The following is a 16,676-nucleotide window of genomic DNA, read 5'->3' as shown; positions in this document are numbered from 1 at the left end:
AACTATTTTTTAAATGAAAATCAGCCGAATGATGAGAGATCACATATGAAGCTAGACTGTGACATACTCATGGATGGCATCATACAATCATAGAAAAATTACAGATTGCTAACCCATTCGCTAGCAAGATAAGAGCAACAGAAATTAGATGTTAAAACTCTGTTCATGTTTTCATGGATATATAGATATAATAGACTTTATTTCCTGACCAAAATGTGAATTGCTTCTATATTTTGTGAATCTCAGTGGGAGACACTACAGAAAGAGAAAACACCAGATATACCCTTTCCTGGCCTCCCCTGCAGTTTGGATAAAGTGTACGACCTGGGTGTGGCCAACCAGACACTTCCACCCTGAACTTTGACTATAAAGCTGTGACAGTAAAGAATCAAGGTCCGAAGAGACTATATTCTGGAGGCAGTAGACTGTATCAGCCCCCGTATGAAGTGTACAGGGGCAGAAGAGGCAGCAATGTGGCATTGGTACCTAGTTTTTAGTGCCCTGGGTCACAGTGGGACAAGTGGCAGCACCTATAATTCAGAAGTAGAGGCATCAAGGTCCTCTCTGGACTCTCCCTGCAGCATTATTCTGGGTCCTATGTGCTCCCTGTCCTCCCTTCTTGTCTGTTTTCCAAGTCTGCTTCTGTGCCCTTTTTTTTTTTTTTTCTGGCGCTGAGGATGGAACTTAGGTGAACTTGTGCATGCAAGGCAAGCAGTCTACCAATGAGCTATAGCCCCAGCCTCTGTGCCCTTTCTATACATTTTCTAAGCTATCAAATGTCCTTTCAGTGAAGTTCCTTTCTGTTAAATTCAAACTCACTTCTGTTGCTTGCAAGAACTTGGATACATTGGGCTAGTAGCGAGCAGGTAATAAATGCCAGATTATTCCAATTCCAGCATCTTAATATTTGTTGAAGACTCATTTATATCACCTAATTTTGGGAGGGGGTATATCAGAATTAATGAGGTACAACACACAGAAAAGTAAACTTCACATTTTAAAATACAGTCATTCCTCAGTATTTGTGGGGGATTGGTTTCAGAAAGCCAAACTCTGTGGAGTTCAAGTTCCTGTGTGAAATGGCACCTTGTGTCAGCCACAATGCCTTTTTCATATAAAATTGTAGCATTATAAATCTTGAGACCTGTTCATGAAAGCTAAAGTATCCTGGGAACCAGGAAGCTCTGACCAGTTGCCTCCATGAATAAAACAATGAGGAAATCTCTAGGGTTTCCTTCCACAGAGTTGAGGATCCAGGTATTCTCTACACAAGCCTTGATCTTACAAACCTGGTCACTCTGTCACTCGGAGACAGGGGAGATGGAAAGTGACATGCAGAGTGTGGATTCCTTCTGCACAGCACCTTACTTTAGGTCTTGAATCCCTATCCAGTTTGTGAACCTGCAGTCACACCTCAGAAGAAACTACACACAGGAGACACCATAGGCATAGGCTTTATGGAGTTAGCTTCATTAACATTTTGATGAGGAAGTTTACTGAAAAACTGATTTTTAATTGAATCTTAATTTGACTCATGGTAAAAAAAATATCCAGTGTGTGGTGTAGGAATTTCTGATTTAGTTTTTAGGAAAACTATTAGCTTTAATTTGAAGAACTAACTATATTTTAAGGGCAATTTCTACCACCTTGTTTCTTATTTACTTATACTTTTCTGCAATAAAACACTATTAGGGTACGTATTTCAGATTTTAAAAGTAGACATTATTTTTATAAATTTGCAATTGGAGCCAGGCGTGGTGGTACACACCTGTAATCCCAGCGACTCAGGAGGCTGAGGCAGGAGGATCACAAATTCAAGATTAGCCTCAGCAACTTAGAGAGGACCCAAGAAACTTAGTAAGAAACTGCCTTAAAACAGAAAATAAGGTCTGGGGATGTGGCTCAGTGGTAAAATGCCTCTGTTTTCACTCTCCAGTACACACACACACAATTTGCAATTGCTTCATTCTCTTCCATTTCTATGTATGTATCTCATGTTCAAACAACTTCCTAAATTTTTTTTTCATAATAATAATAAAAAAGACATAGAATGTAAAGATTAAGCATAGTCTTTATTCCAGCACTGTCCAGGAACAGCCACATTTGTGATTAAGTTTTTCTAGTTGTCACATTGAACAAAATAAACAGGTGAAATTTATTATATTTTATTTAACTATAAAATTATAATTTTAACACATAATCAAAATAAAATATTAATAAGATAATTTACCGTTTTCTTATGACTTAATAAGAAAACCATAAATTATCTTAAAATCCAGTGTGGGGCTGGGGTTGTGATCATCCAAATCTGGGACAAATATCTTTGTTCATTTTATCTCAGAGAAGGCTAGACCCTGGTAGAGCACTTGCCTAGCACTTGTGAGGCACTGGGTTCAACCCTCAGCACCACATAAAAATAAATAGAAAAAAAGGGATTGTGCCCATCTATGACTAAAAAATTTTTTTAAAATCCAGTGTGTATTTTACATTTACAACCTATCTCAGTTTACACTAGCCATGCATCACCTAAAGACATTTGAATCAGTGATAAATGGCCTATACAGCAGTGGTTCCCTAAGATTATAATGGTACTAGCCCCAGGCATGGCAGCACAGGTCTATAATCCCAGCAACTCAGGAGGCTAGAGGATTGCAAGTTTGAGGCCAGCCTCAACAATTTAGCAAGATCCTTTGTAAAAAATAATAATAAAAATAAATAAAAACTGGCGCTCAAATAGAGCACCCCTGGGTTTAATTCCTAGTGCCAAAAAAAGATTATATGGAAGTAAGAATTCTATTGTCTGGTGATATCATAGCTGTCATAAGATCATTGCATAGAGCATTACTCATGAATTGATGCTATTTCTGGTGTTAACAAACCTCCTACACTTCCAGTTGTGTATATAAATTATGCACACCATGGGATACTTGATAATAATAAACAATATGTCCCTCTGCTTCCTGGCTGTCAGGAGATGAGCAGCTTTCCTCCACCATGCCCTTCCGCCATGATATTCTGCCTCACCTCAGGCCCAAAGCAATGGAATCAGATAACCATGCCGATCATGATCTGAACCAGGAGGAAACCAAGGTTGTATAAAGTTAATGACTAAGCCAGGAATCAAGCCTGCATCTGCCAGACCCCAGTCCTTTGAATCTGTGAGCTCTTTGACAAAGCACCTCAAAATGAAGATCTCATCAATACTAGGTAGAATCAGGGGAGCATAGTGACAGAATGAGTGATTTAATGTGAACAACAGTTTTTTTAAAATGTTTTTTTAGTTGCTTCTGGACACAATACCTTTATTTTGTTTATTTATTTGTATGTGGTACTGAGGATCAAACCTTGCACCTCACACATGCTAGGCAAGCACTCTACCACTGAGCCACAACCCCAGCCCTTTTATGCAGTTTTATCCAAATCTGGGACAAATATCTTTGTTCATTTTATCTCAGAGAAGGCTAGACCTGGGCTTGTGGGAGAAGGCGGCACTTCCTACAGGTATGAAGAACAGAAAGCCTTCTGTGTTTATTGTATTTGTGTCACTGTCCATTCTTACCTGAAGGATGCTTCAGTTGAAAAGGAAAAGTTGATGATACAGGACGATACAGAGACATTTGGAGGAGTGATGTCCTTGGACAGGACCCTTTACCATGCTTAATGTGAAGATGGCTTCCCAGAGACACCATTCTATGTGTGAATGAGTCATGTATTTAGGAGCCCACCTGTATAGGACAAAGGCGTTGGAACTGAATGAATGAGCAGACCACCAAAGTGATATGATTATTTTAAACTGAAAACATATCTCAACAGACACCAACTGTAGAAAGAAACCTAAACTTTAGTGAAATGTCCCCCAAATACAGCAGCCATTGACATCTGTCTGATAGAGCTTATTTTCTTGGGGGGAATTATATAAATATATAAAATATCTATATATGGGAGAGCTACATATCCATATATATTATATATCTCTTAGGAGATATATGTATATTTAAGATATATAATGTGTGTCAATCTTTTTACACCACAGTGTGTCTTGATAAATCTCTTAAGATATATATATCTCCCCCATTAATTAGCACCAGGAAACATATATTAGCACCAGGAGATTATATGTGTGTGTGTGTGTGTGTGTGTGTGTGTATGTGTGCATGCGCGCGCACACACACACACACACACACACACATATATATATATATAATCCCTCATTAGCTCCAGGAAAGTGTGAATTAGTGAATTAGGTTGCCATAACACCACCCTTATATAGGGGAAATTTCCACCTATAAAAAACGTCCATTGACATTAGCATAAAAGAAGCCAAATATATATCCAGGCATGGAGGTGCACGATTATAATCCCAGTGAATTGGGAAACTAAGACAGGATGATTGCAAGTTCAAGGCCAGCCTCTGCAACTTAGGGAGGCTCTAGACAACTTACATAAATAAAGGCACTGGGTTCAATCCTCAGTACTGAAAACAAAAAAACAAACAACAACAAAAAAACCCAAAGCCCAATATAACTTTCTATACCTTCCCACTGATGCCCCACTCCCCCTGTGAAGTTTTTATATAAACCTTTCTCTCTGGCTATTCAGTGAGTTACTCCTTACTATGAAACTTCTGCATACACATGGAATAAACCTTGTCTTTTCTCCAGTTAAAAATAAATACATAATGGGGCTGGGGTTGTGGCTCAGCAGTAGAGTGCTTGCCTAGCACATGCAAGGCCCTAGGTTTGATCCTCAGCATCACACAAAAATAAATAAAATAAACATATTGTGTCCAACTACAACTAAAAAAATATTTTTTAAAAAATATATAATAAAAAAGTAAAATAAACAATGCTACTGGCTTATGTATTTACTATACTCTACTTCTATCACTATTTCTACTTTTCAATAAATTTATGTAGAACAGGATGCCATGTTACACCCACAGCAGCCTCGTACATTTCATGCTCACTGAATCTCTTGATTGCATCAAGAGGCCACATTGAAAGATTGGCCCATACCATCTAGGTTTTTTGTAAGTGCACTTCGTGATGTTGGCATAATAATGAAATTGCCTAATGATGCATTTCTTAGAATGTATCACTGTCATTAAGCAACACACAACCATGGCTGCATTTCAGGGCTCAGTTGCCAAACAGGCTATGGCTATCCTATTGAATGGTGTGATTTGTTTTTTTCTTTATCACTGATGCTTCAGTGAAAACATAAATCCAAACCATTTTCTGAATTTTAGGGAAGGCAGAAATCTAAAGGGTAATTTCATGAATACAAAATATCTACCTAAATAGTATCAGATACAGAGTGGGTCTTTTTGTTATCTATTACTTCATGATAACTTGCTCCAGAATGTTGAGGTTTAAAACCACCACCATTTTATTACATATACAGATGTGGTGTGTTAGGGATAAGGGTAAAGCATAGCTAAATCATTTTTATGGTATCCTGAGTTCACTCAATGGTTTTTATATGACAAATGAGTTTGACTGGAGAGTCCACAGTAGTTTCATTCATAGGTCTGCTGCCTTGGCAGGAGTTGTCCCAGTGCTAGTCCTAGGTGGGACTTTGATTATAGCTCCTATACGAATTCTGCAGGCATGGCAGTCTCAGCTGTTGTACTTCTTACATGGCCGTTCAGGGCTCCCAGCATTAAACTACAAGGTACTTGATCAAAATCTTTAAGGATTCTTCTAATCTAACCTCTGAATCCCAGGGCATCACTTCTGCCACATCCTTTGATCAAACAAATAACCAAGACCAGCCCAAATTTAAAGCAAGGGCAATGTGTGTTGATCTTTTTACTACCACAGTGGGTCTTAGTGTATCTTTCCCTCTCTTTAATGGAAGTTTTCACATAATGCTATTTTTCTAAGCAATAGGAATAAAAAAAGAAGTGGTCCGGAAAGTATGAACCATAACAAAGAAGATGTGCCATTAATAGCGATAGACCCCAAATGGCAGAGATGGTGGAATTAATAAGCAATGGCATTACAACATCTGTAAGTCTTAAAAGCAACCTTAAGAAAGTAAAAGAAAGCATGAAAGAAATGGAATCCAGAAAGAAGACTCAAATGAAACTTCTAAGGGTAAAAATATATAAAATGAAAAATTAATTAGATGGGATTAAGAGCATTGAACACTGCAGAAAGAAAAAAAGCAAAAGTTGAAACCTTAGGAATAGAAACTAACAAAACATAAGCAGAGAGAGAAAAAAGGCAGGAAAAAACTAGAGTGCCTCAGTGACCTATGTGACAATGTCAACTACTTTGACTTACACTTGACTGGAGCTACAGAGAAGATGAGAGAGAAAATGATAGAAAAATATTTTAGAGCAATAGTGAGCAAGTTTGATAACTGATAACTCTAAACCTACAAATCTAAAAAGCTCTCAACAAACCCCCCCAAAGAGTAAATGTAAAGAAAACTATACTAAGGCGTATTCTAATCATACTGCTGTCACTTGTTGATGAAGAAAATATCTTGTGTTCAATCCCCAGCACCACACACACAAAAAAATGAAGAACCAAAATGGACATATTACTAGAAACTACTGACTAAAATGCTACAGTATGGCATCTTTAAAGTAAAGAATGAAAATAAAACTGCCTACCAAGAATGTTATATACCCAGTAGGAGTATCTTTCCATATTAAAGGGAGAGACTTTTTCATATAAGCAAAAATCAAGCAAGGTCCTTGCTAGCCAACCTGTATAAAAAAAAAGGGAGAGAGAGAGAGAAAGAAGAGATGAAAGAGGAAAAGAGAGAAGAAAGAAAAAAGAATGAACTTCAGCAGAAAGAAAATGGAAATTTGGTTTTACATGAATAAATAAAGAGCAGCAGAAATGGTGGTAGGGTGAACATGATTTGAATTCACTGTGTAACCACTGAAACACAAGCAAAGAAAGAAAAATGAATCCACTGAGAAGTGGTAACACTTGAAATGCAAATTCAGAATGGGAAGAACTTGCTTCATGGTTGTCACTTTTCAAATGCAATTATTTTTCTTCTCCCAAACAACAGCAGCAACAGCAATCAACAACACAAATATTCACATACACATGTGTGTACACACACACACACACACACAGTCCTCCTAAAATGCTTGCCTATGGTATTTCATATTTCTGAGTATAATGTATCAATGATAAACATGTGCATACTCTCTTGAACATCTAACTCTTTTACCTAATGGCTTTGAAAGTTCCCTAAGCCAAGAATTGGTTTTTTCTTCCCGGATACAATTCGCTGGCAATACTTTAAAATTTTAATGAGAAATGGTGAACTTCTGAACCACCAAAAGGCGTGTGAAAACCAGGGGAAAATGTTAGCCTGTGCCAAAGCCCACATGGCCATTTGTAAAGAGAGCTACTTTCAGAACACTGGACAGTGTTCATTAAGGGGCTTTTATGTAGAAGAAAGCGGAACACCAGCTTGTTTATGGACATCATCTAAGGTAGAACTAATGACCTGCTGACATTCAGTGCTTTGTAGTATATACTTTTCTTTCATATCTACTTTGCCTTCTCCTCTTAATATCTAATTGTGGAGGATGGAGAATACTACTACCCTTTTCTGTAATGGAAATTCAGAGTCCTGACTCTCAACTCATCATCACCCTGCTTCCTTCGATGGTATTTTAATATCCTTCAGACCCTGCCACAAACAGAAGCCTTGACCTCTCACCTGAGGTCAGTTCCTCAGAGAACACCCTCTCATAGATTTTGTACTCTTCCTCTAGGAACACAGTCATAACAATATAGTTATGAAAGATGTAATACTAAGTATGATGTTTATTTTTCCCCTTAAAAATGTTCTATTTTTTTTAAAATTTAAATGAATGTTTATGAGCAATCCAGTGTTCCAGAACAACCCAGTCATAGTGTATGAGGACTAGTCCCAAGTACTGTAAGAACAAAAAAAGAAAGGACAGATGTAAGACTGTAGAATACAATTTATTGGGAAATTTACGGACATAGTATGGTCCTGGGGAGCAAAAAGATCACAATTTGAGTCAGAAAGAGAAGAGAGGTGTATTTGTGGATTAAGATGAATGTGACTTTGTCCTCACTGGAACATACCTGGTTTATCTTAAGATAATTCAGGTACATCCCTGGAGCTGGGTTCCAGTTGTAATGCAACACATACCACCCACTAGTTTTGTCTATTTATGATTGCTGGGAAATTATACAGGAAAAAACATATAGGGTTATGCAGGGGCAATCATGGTGATCCATGACTCAAGATGGCTACAGTCATGCCAAGTTGAATCTACACAACAAATAGTTGTGTATATTTAAGGGATACAATGTGGTGTTTTGGTACTAGTATATATTTTGCAATGATCAAATCTTGCTAATTAACGTCTATCAGCAGGTATACCTATCATTTCTTCATTGTGAGGATATTTAAAATCCACTCTTTTCACAATTTTGACATATGAGAAACAGTTTTATCACTACAGTCACCAAGCTGTACAACCAATCACCAATTCAAATGTTAAACTCAGTAAGAAACACCTTCACAGACACATCCAGAAAAAAAAAAATGTTTGACCAAATATCTTGGCATCTATGTAGGAAAGGAAGACCAAACTAATTCCAAAATTAGTAGAATATAGGAAACAATTAAGATCAGAGATGAAATTGAAAATTTTTAAAAATACAAAAGATCCATACAATAGAATTGGTTCTTTGAAAAGACAAAAAAGATTGATCAACCCTTAACCAAAGTAACCAAAAGAAAGAGAAGACCTAAATCAACAAAATTAGAGATGAAAAATGAGATATTACCATTCAAAGTCCAGGCAGCAGCTGAACCAGTGCTTAAGTGCTTCACCCTTGATGGCCTTGTTACTCCATTTTGAAAATCTCTTAAAAGAAAAATTACAATGCAAACCACATTTTATTTTCACATAAATAAGGTCCAAAGGAAACATTTGACTCTAAGTCACATTGTTAATGATAATTCTTGGTTAAGTTAATCGTAGAAAAAAATTTTAAATTATATCGTCAGCTTATGTTTATTGTTTATTCTCATTTATAATAAATATCTCTATCTTAAAACTACTCTGATCACAAAACATACGGAGTTCACCTAGGATATCAAACTATAGCTATGAACTCTTTTTCCTAATCAGTTATATGTGATGCCTTAATCATTAACATACGGAAATAAGTTTTTGCGGTTTTTAAATTATATTTTAGAAAAACTAATCATAATATTTTTATATTGAATCATCAAAGACAAATAGAAAGCAGAGTCTCATAAGTAGAGTATCCAGCATACTCTAATATAAAATAAATACTATTTTGATGCTAATTCTTTGGCCCATAGTAAAACATCTTGAAACTTTTTCTAATATTTTTGTCAGAAGAATATTTACGTCCTTCTCCTTTCCACTGCTATTCAAAATGTATTTTGAGATTAACATAAAATATTCAGCCAAATAATCATACTCATTTTTTTGTTTGATTTACTTCCTATTTCTCCCTTTTTTTAAAAAAGAAAAAATACTTCATTTATTTATTTTTATGATTTCTGCTGAGAATCAAATCCAGGGCTTCACATGTGCTGGGCAAGCGCTCTGCCACTGAGCTATAGCCCCAGCCACTCATCTGCTTTTAAAGCAGTGAATGGGGCTGGGGATGTGGCTCAGCGGTAGCGCGCTCGCCTGGCATGCGTGCGGCCCGGGTTCGATCCTCAGCACCACATACCAACAAAGATGTTGTGTCCGCCGAGAACTAGATAATAAATATTAAAAATTCTCTCTCTCTCTCTCTCTCCTCTCTCACTCTCTCTTTAAAAAAAAAAAAAATTAAAGCAGTGAATGTTGTAGAGACCAGCAGAGATGAAATGACTGTCACAGAAGAGAAAGGGACAGGAGTTTATACCAAAAGTGAGATAAATAAACAGTATAGGCATGGAGAGGACAGAACAAATGTAGCTCTTAAAGAGTTTGGGTTTTGAGTGCCTTTGTTTTGCCTTAGTGGTTTTTTTTTTTTTTTTAAGTCTCTTTAAATGGTTTATTGCCCTTTGTATAGCCCTCAGCAAATTTTCTTTGCCAGGGTCAAGATGACTCAATCACAAGGGGTGACTGTGACATGGTTTTTGGTAATGACCTGTTCACAATAGGAGAGTAGGGAGGGTGGATCTGGGCACAAAAAATAGCTGTGCCTTGTTCTTGTTTCCTTAAGGGATTATAATTAATTCTACTGGGGAGGTCTGACATATCAGCCCCCATTTTCCCTGATGGTTGGATGCTTGGATAAAGGTTTTTGTTATCTCCAGTCCTGTGACTCAAGGACCACTCTATCTGATGTCCTTCCCTCCCTACCTGCTCTTGGCTGACTTTCTACCTAAGGGGAATCATAACATCTTAAGACTCTTTGAATAAAGAAAATGTGGACAATGGAAAGAACATCCAGCTGCTTTTCCCTAGACGAAGGGACAAAGAAAAGCATATTGATGATAAACATGCTTCAATTAGCTCTAGCTATACGACTGCTGCATAACAGAACAGCTACAAAACCTCCTGATGGGTTATTGCTCATGTATCCGAGGTCAGCTGGGGCTAGAAAGGCATCCACTTTTTACAATAATTTATTCTCCTCATCTCTCATCTTGCAGTAAAACTATTGAGAATAAAAGAAATAGAACAAAAGTTCCCTAAAGATGCTGTCTTCATTAGTTAATTCACTAGATGCCAAGTCCTCGCCAATCATTCTTGTTCTTTATTTGAAGAGCAATAGATGGCTTGGAAGCAAGTGCTTTCTAAATGCTTTCAGAAGGAAAATCAGAAAAATCATTTTAAAATCCAGGAAAGAAAGGAAAGGAAAGCTTAAGGTAATCTGTGATGAAAAGAGAGGAAACAATTGATACTAAAAGTAAAAAAAAAAAATTGAAAACTTAACTATGGATATTTTTCTAGATTATGTAGTGTTACTATGGATACACCAAGATGAAATGTATAAAATTTTAAATTGTGGTTGAGTTTGAATTTATATGATTCTGTGTCATTGTAATAATTCATTTAACATTATTGAAACCAATCTTCCATCCCAGGCAATGCTATAATGATCACAATATTAAGTTCATCCAACAATCAGATAATTTACTTTCATTTTAGGCTAAAATGGCTGACATCTCTTCCTTTATTTTTGAAGATTTATTGTGTATATAACATTATTACTAAGACAACTGCTCTTAGATACATAATTCTTCATGGTTTATGTGCTTTTTATGGTGAGAAATCTGGCTGGAAAGAATATTTTGTTCTAATATAAAGTGTATGTTTTGAGTGTAAAGGAAAGAGACTTTAAGGATTCATATATTTCAGAAACTCATATGTTGGGAAAGAAAATAAACATTGTTTGAAACTTTAACTCAAAGTCTGTTAAGTTACATTTATATACTATTTTTGTTCCATGTCAGACCTCTTAGAAAACACTGCAATTTTATTTTAATTTCCAATTTAATTCAATGCATATTATTTACTTGTGAACACAGGCTGCACCCCTCAATTTTCAGTCAGTGAATGGTACAGTTTAGGCCCCCATTGCCCACAAGCACTTGTGTGCAATCTTAAAACATTTTGCCTTAGGACAGCTTTAAATGACTATCTTTCAGTTTAAGAAACACAGTCTTTTGGGGTGATACCTAACAGGTGCATACCTTATCCTTTGTTTTCCTTTGGCATGCCCCAATTTTACACAGAGATTTTAGTAGAATTACTTGTTCTTCCCATATCTTTTTAATTTAAGAATCCTGGATCGGTATCAATAAGCCCTTAATCAAACCAATTAAGGGAATGTAGGTGAGAGACCTTCGAGGGAGGACAGGTAACTTAGGGACACGCATTTCTGAAATCATGATAAGGCAACATTGGGTTTCACACTTGGTGTTGTAAAGAGCTGAAAATTTGCCTTTCTACTGTTCATATCACACTCCCATGCACATATATTAATAGTCCTTTTAAAAACTAATTCATCCTGCTGATATTTTGTAGGCAAGTTACAGATACATTTTAGGCACTGCAGAAGTGAGTAGTCCATAGAAAACAAAGACCAAGGAAATAAATTATTGAGAAATAATCCTGCAGTCAGAAGGGAAAAGACATAATGTTAGCCTCCTAGCTATCAACAAGGTACTAAATAAATGGTGTGTGAATGCCAGTATTTAAATGGCAAAGAGAGATCCATGGAGAAAAATTTGTAGTGTGTGAGGCATTGTCTTTTTTGCCAAGTGAGTTAGGACACGAGGCACACCTTTGTCCATATGCATTCTATTCAAGTCAACTCTAGAGAAAGGGAAATTTAACAAATGGAACATCTAGGTGGAGAGGCACCCTGGATTGCATGAAGGTGGTTTCTTATAAAGAAAACAGCTTCAGCCTTCTGAAGGATATTTTTAACAAAGCAAACTGGAGGGAAAGCCACACCTTTAAGTTGCATATCCAACAAAAATGTCTTAAGACTCTGAGGAAGAATTAGCTCCTTGTTACTTCTCAATGGTAGCAAGTAGACAGTAAGATCAAGGTAATGGCTAGACACCTTTGCTTGGGCAAAACCATCATAACCATATCACTATTTTTAAACTTTAAGATAAAATAAACACGTTTAATTCCTTTATATATGTATGTAATATGTATACTGATGGCATGCCAAGTCATTTCCTATAGACAAATACATGATATGAAACTCAGTAGTTCCAATATACTGATGAATATATTATGCTGACCTTCAATTAACCAGTGGAATGTGGCATCAGAGGATACTAGTTTATTATTGATCCATTGATGAAATTTGAGCATTTATTTTCTGTATCTGAATCTCAACTCTTGCACTGCTCGGAAAAAAATGTATGATTTTAATTGAATACTATTTTGTTGATTATGTAAGATGAAATATGTGTTGTAAGAACTGTTGTACTTCTAATCATGAGGTTTTGTTTTGTTTTGTTTTTTATAATTAAGAGCATTATTAGAATTTTTACCATTGGTCCTCTCTAATTCATAACTGTTGTTTTCATAGGAAGCTCACAGAGACTCGTCTGAAAACCATTCCCAGTCTTGCATTTTCAAATCTGCCCAATATTTCCAGGATGTAAGTCATTTTTTAATATAAAGAAAAGTTGGAAATTGTGACATGTGATTTTCTAAATATGTTCTGTCAAGGAAAATACTTGTAGTTATACTTGCATGACTCAATGGTATTTTTATTTTAAATATATTTGAAAACATGATGTCCGTTTGATTTTGCTACATCCCTACATCTTAATTCTTAGATAACTTTTTAAACCTAAAGCAAATTTAAATTGATTTGATCTTGAGAAGTTTCTTATTTGTTTTTGTTTGTTTTGTGGTAATGGGGATTGAACCCAGGGCACTCTACTAAGTCACATCCCCAGCTCTTTTTATTATTTGAGACAGGGTTTTGCTAAATTTCTGAGACTGACCTTGAACAAGTGATTTTCCTGCCTCAATCTCCTGAGTCAGTGATATTACATGTGTGTGCTACTGTCCCCAATAAGAAGTTGATCATTCTTGATATGTTTTAACATATTTTGTGAGGTACCCAAACTTTGGCTGGGAATCTCTCCCATAAACAGATTTATTCATCTATCTCTAATCCATCTAGCCAATTGATTCACTTGTCACCACTAATACAAACGTTTAAATTTGGTCAAGAATTTGGCCATTGTTTTCAGACTTCTCTCACTTAAAACAAAAAGAATAGAATTAAAAAATTCTTTTAAACATTGAAAACTGAATTGCTGTACACTCAGAGTGAGGAGAAAAAGAAGTTCTAGGGGCTGGGGATATACCTCAGTTGGTAGAGTGCTTGCCTTGCATGCACAAGGCCCTGGATTCAATCATTCAATCCCCAGCATATCTCTCTCTCTCTCTCTCTCTCTCTCTCTCTCACACACACACACACACACACACACACACACACACACACACAAAGTTCTGGATTGGGTTGACAGATAGCATACCTGTGTATGAAAGGAGTCAGGTCTTCATTTCACTTCATTGGTTCTGACAGGCAATCTAGGTAATTCAGGCACACCAAATACCACCACCAGGAGCAACCTGCACAGTTACAGTTTCTGGCTAAATCTATTCATTGTATGACCATTTATTAATTATTGTGTCATGGCAGTGGTTTTCACCCAGAGGCAATTTTGACATTTTTGCTTATCAAAACTGAAAAAGGGCAGCTACGGCAGCTAGTGGGTCGAGGGGAAGGACACTATTAAGCATTGTGCCTTGCACAAGTCAGCCTGCACAGTAAAATCTACCTGGGCCAAAAGTCAACAGCGCTGAGGTTGAGAGATCACTCTCACAGAACATCTCTAACATCTCTGCAAGCTTTCATGTTGTTAAACAGCCTTTCCTTTTTCAAATCCTTGCCTTTTTGGATTTCCTTGGTGGTCCTCTCTCATCTCCCTTCTTTTTGTCAGTGCAAGGATATTCTGATGACTTTATGACATAGACATCATCTCCAAAAGTTTTAGTCATTCAACAGGTACTTATTTGACCACTCCTTTGTGCCAATTGCTATTCTAAGAACTAGAGAGACAGCAGAGAACAAGTGAAGAAAGATCTATGCTCCCGTGAAGCTGATGTTCAAATAGGAGGACCCAGACAATGAACCAAAAACACAAGTAAATTATGTACTTAGTTAGGAAACAGTAATGTATGTGGGGGGAATAAAAAGTAGATTAGGGAGCTTCAGAGCAGAGATGTGAGCCCAGATTGAGACTTTAAAGTCATGAACTGAGACCAGGGAAAGGTATAACAGAGAGGGAGAAGATGAAGGAGAACAATTTTAAGAGCATGTGGTCCTTGAGGAGGGAATGGGATCCAAAGAGAAGGACTGGCTTTCTACAGGAAGATGATCTCCTTCTGCACTGTGAACACTAGAGTTGTAGTGTCGATAGGGTTTCCATCTTTTCTAAAAATTATTAAAAAGTCACCTACTAAGATGGAGTTGGCAGAGTTATAAATTTGAAGATATAGTTTGAAGCAAAAAAAAATAGTCAATAAGAGGAAGATTGATGAGATGAAGAGAACATCCAGGAAGCTTCAAAGGCCCCACTGAGACTTGTTCCAGGGAGGCCTTGAATAGAGGGGCCCCTGGATTGTGTTCCCTATACCACTTCAGAGCACCAAGCACCTTGCATGTTAATCCCATTTACTTGCTTTCATTTATAACTACTATGATTTCCTTGAGGCTACAGAATAAGTTTGTTTGTCCATGTCTAAATATAGTATATGTTCCATAGATTTTTGTTGAATGATAGGAAATACATATGCATCAATGATAATTAAAGATACGGTATAGCTCAGGGCAGAGAGGGAGGTTACCAGGGTGACTCTAGGTGTGCCTGGTACAGTACAAATTCCCACCCATTATTCTGGCATAAATATTAATGGTGCAAAATTTTTTTCTAATTTGGACAATCAATAATATAGTTATTATAGTCATCGTGTAAGATTTATATGGTAAGAAATTTGAAGAAGAGGTGGATCTGATTTTTTTTCTAGTTAGAAAAATGGAATAATAATAATAGGAGCAGGGAATCACTACTTTTGCCCCACTGAAAAGTACCTCCTGTGTGTTTTCTTCACAATCAAGTTATAACTGCCTTTAAGGAGGTGTAGGTTGGAGAAACTAAAACTTCAGTTAGATGATATGAACTGAAGGATTAACCCGCTAAAATATTGAGAAAGGTTTTGCACTTCTTACCTAAGAAATTCAGTAGAAGATATGGTGTAATGCATTGGATGAAAACTTAGGGAAGCAACTTGTCAGTCTTCAAGTTGAATCTTGCTCTTTTAGATGGCTCACATTCATGCATGATAAATCCCTGCAGTCCCTAAACAATAAATCAATCTGCTCAAAAGATTCCATTATTTGCTCCGTTTAATAATTTGGATCAAAATAATTTATATAATGCTGCTATCCACAAAGGGCAAAGGGTTGGCAGACCTGATCAACCAAAGAATAATTGTTTAGAGAATAGGTCATTCAAAACAAGAAGCACAGGGCCATTAGAATCCTCACAATAACCAGGATAAAAAGCTCAGCATGCCACAATGAGTTATTCCTCTTATAACATTGTGTCAGTGAAAATATTTTACTGGAAGATTCAACTCAAATTATAGGCCAGTGATTCTCAACTTTGCCTGCACATTATAACCATCCGGATGCTTTTGAAAAATAAAAGTGTTTGATCCATTCCTCATAAACGGATTTAATTATCCTGGGCCAGGTCTTGAACATCTGTGTGTTTTAAAAGCCCTGCAGGTAGTTCAAGTGTGTGTATGGGGTTGAGAATCTCTGCCATGGTTACGACTGGACACCATCTGTTAATCATTAATTTTCTCAAATGTCATAGAAAAGCCTCTCCATAGAAAATGGTCATCGAATTTGTCTGTATTGGTCATTCTCATTATAAGATGGAATTTGAGAACACGATTTGAAACATAATTCCTTACATATTCCTGTCAAGTCCTATTTAGGAGTTTCTCTTTTCTTTTCTTTCAGTACTTAAAACTTTTATTTGAGTCATCTTCTGCTTATAAAGTTGAAGACAAATCTTGAATTTTCTACCCCATTCAAAATCAAGAATAGAGGTCTTGAGAGAATGTATAGTCAACA

At 36.5% G+C, this 16,676-nt stretch overlaps 1 protein-coding gene across 3 annotated transcripts in view; it reads left to right on the top strand.

Moving 5' to 3' along the window:
- Positions 1–16,676, top strand: part of Tshr (thyroid stimulating hormone receptor) — a 131,396-nt gene that overhangs the window by 58,522 nt on the left and 56,198 nt on the right. For all 3 annotated transcript variants that reach the window (XM_077799904.1, XM_077799906.1, XM_077799907.1), the window contains exon 2: positions 13,041–13,112. In XM_077799904.1, the coding sequence (XP_077656030.1) occupies positions 13,041–13,112 (72 nt within the window). The remainder of the gene's footprint in view (positions 1–13,040; positions 13,113–16,676) is intronic.

Source organism: Urocitellus parryii, chromosome 6 (genome assembly GCF_045843805.1).
Source record: "Urocitellus parryii isolate mUroPar1 chromosome 6, mUroPar1.hap1, whole genome shotgun sequence".
NCBI lineage: Eukaryota > Metazoa > Chordata > Mammalia > Rodentia > Sciuridae > Urocitellus > Urocitellus parryii.
The sequence above is the reverse complement of the archived record's forward strand: the minus strand, read 5'-3'. Positions and strand labels throughout refer to the sequence as shown.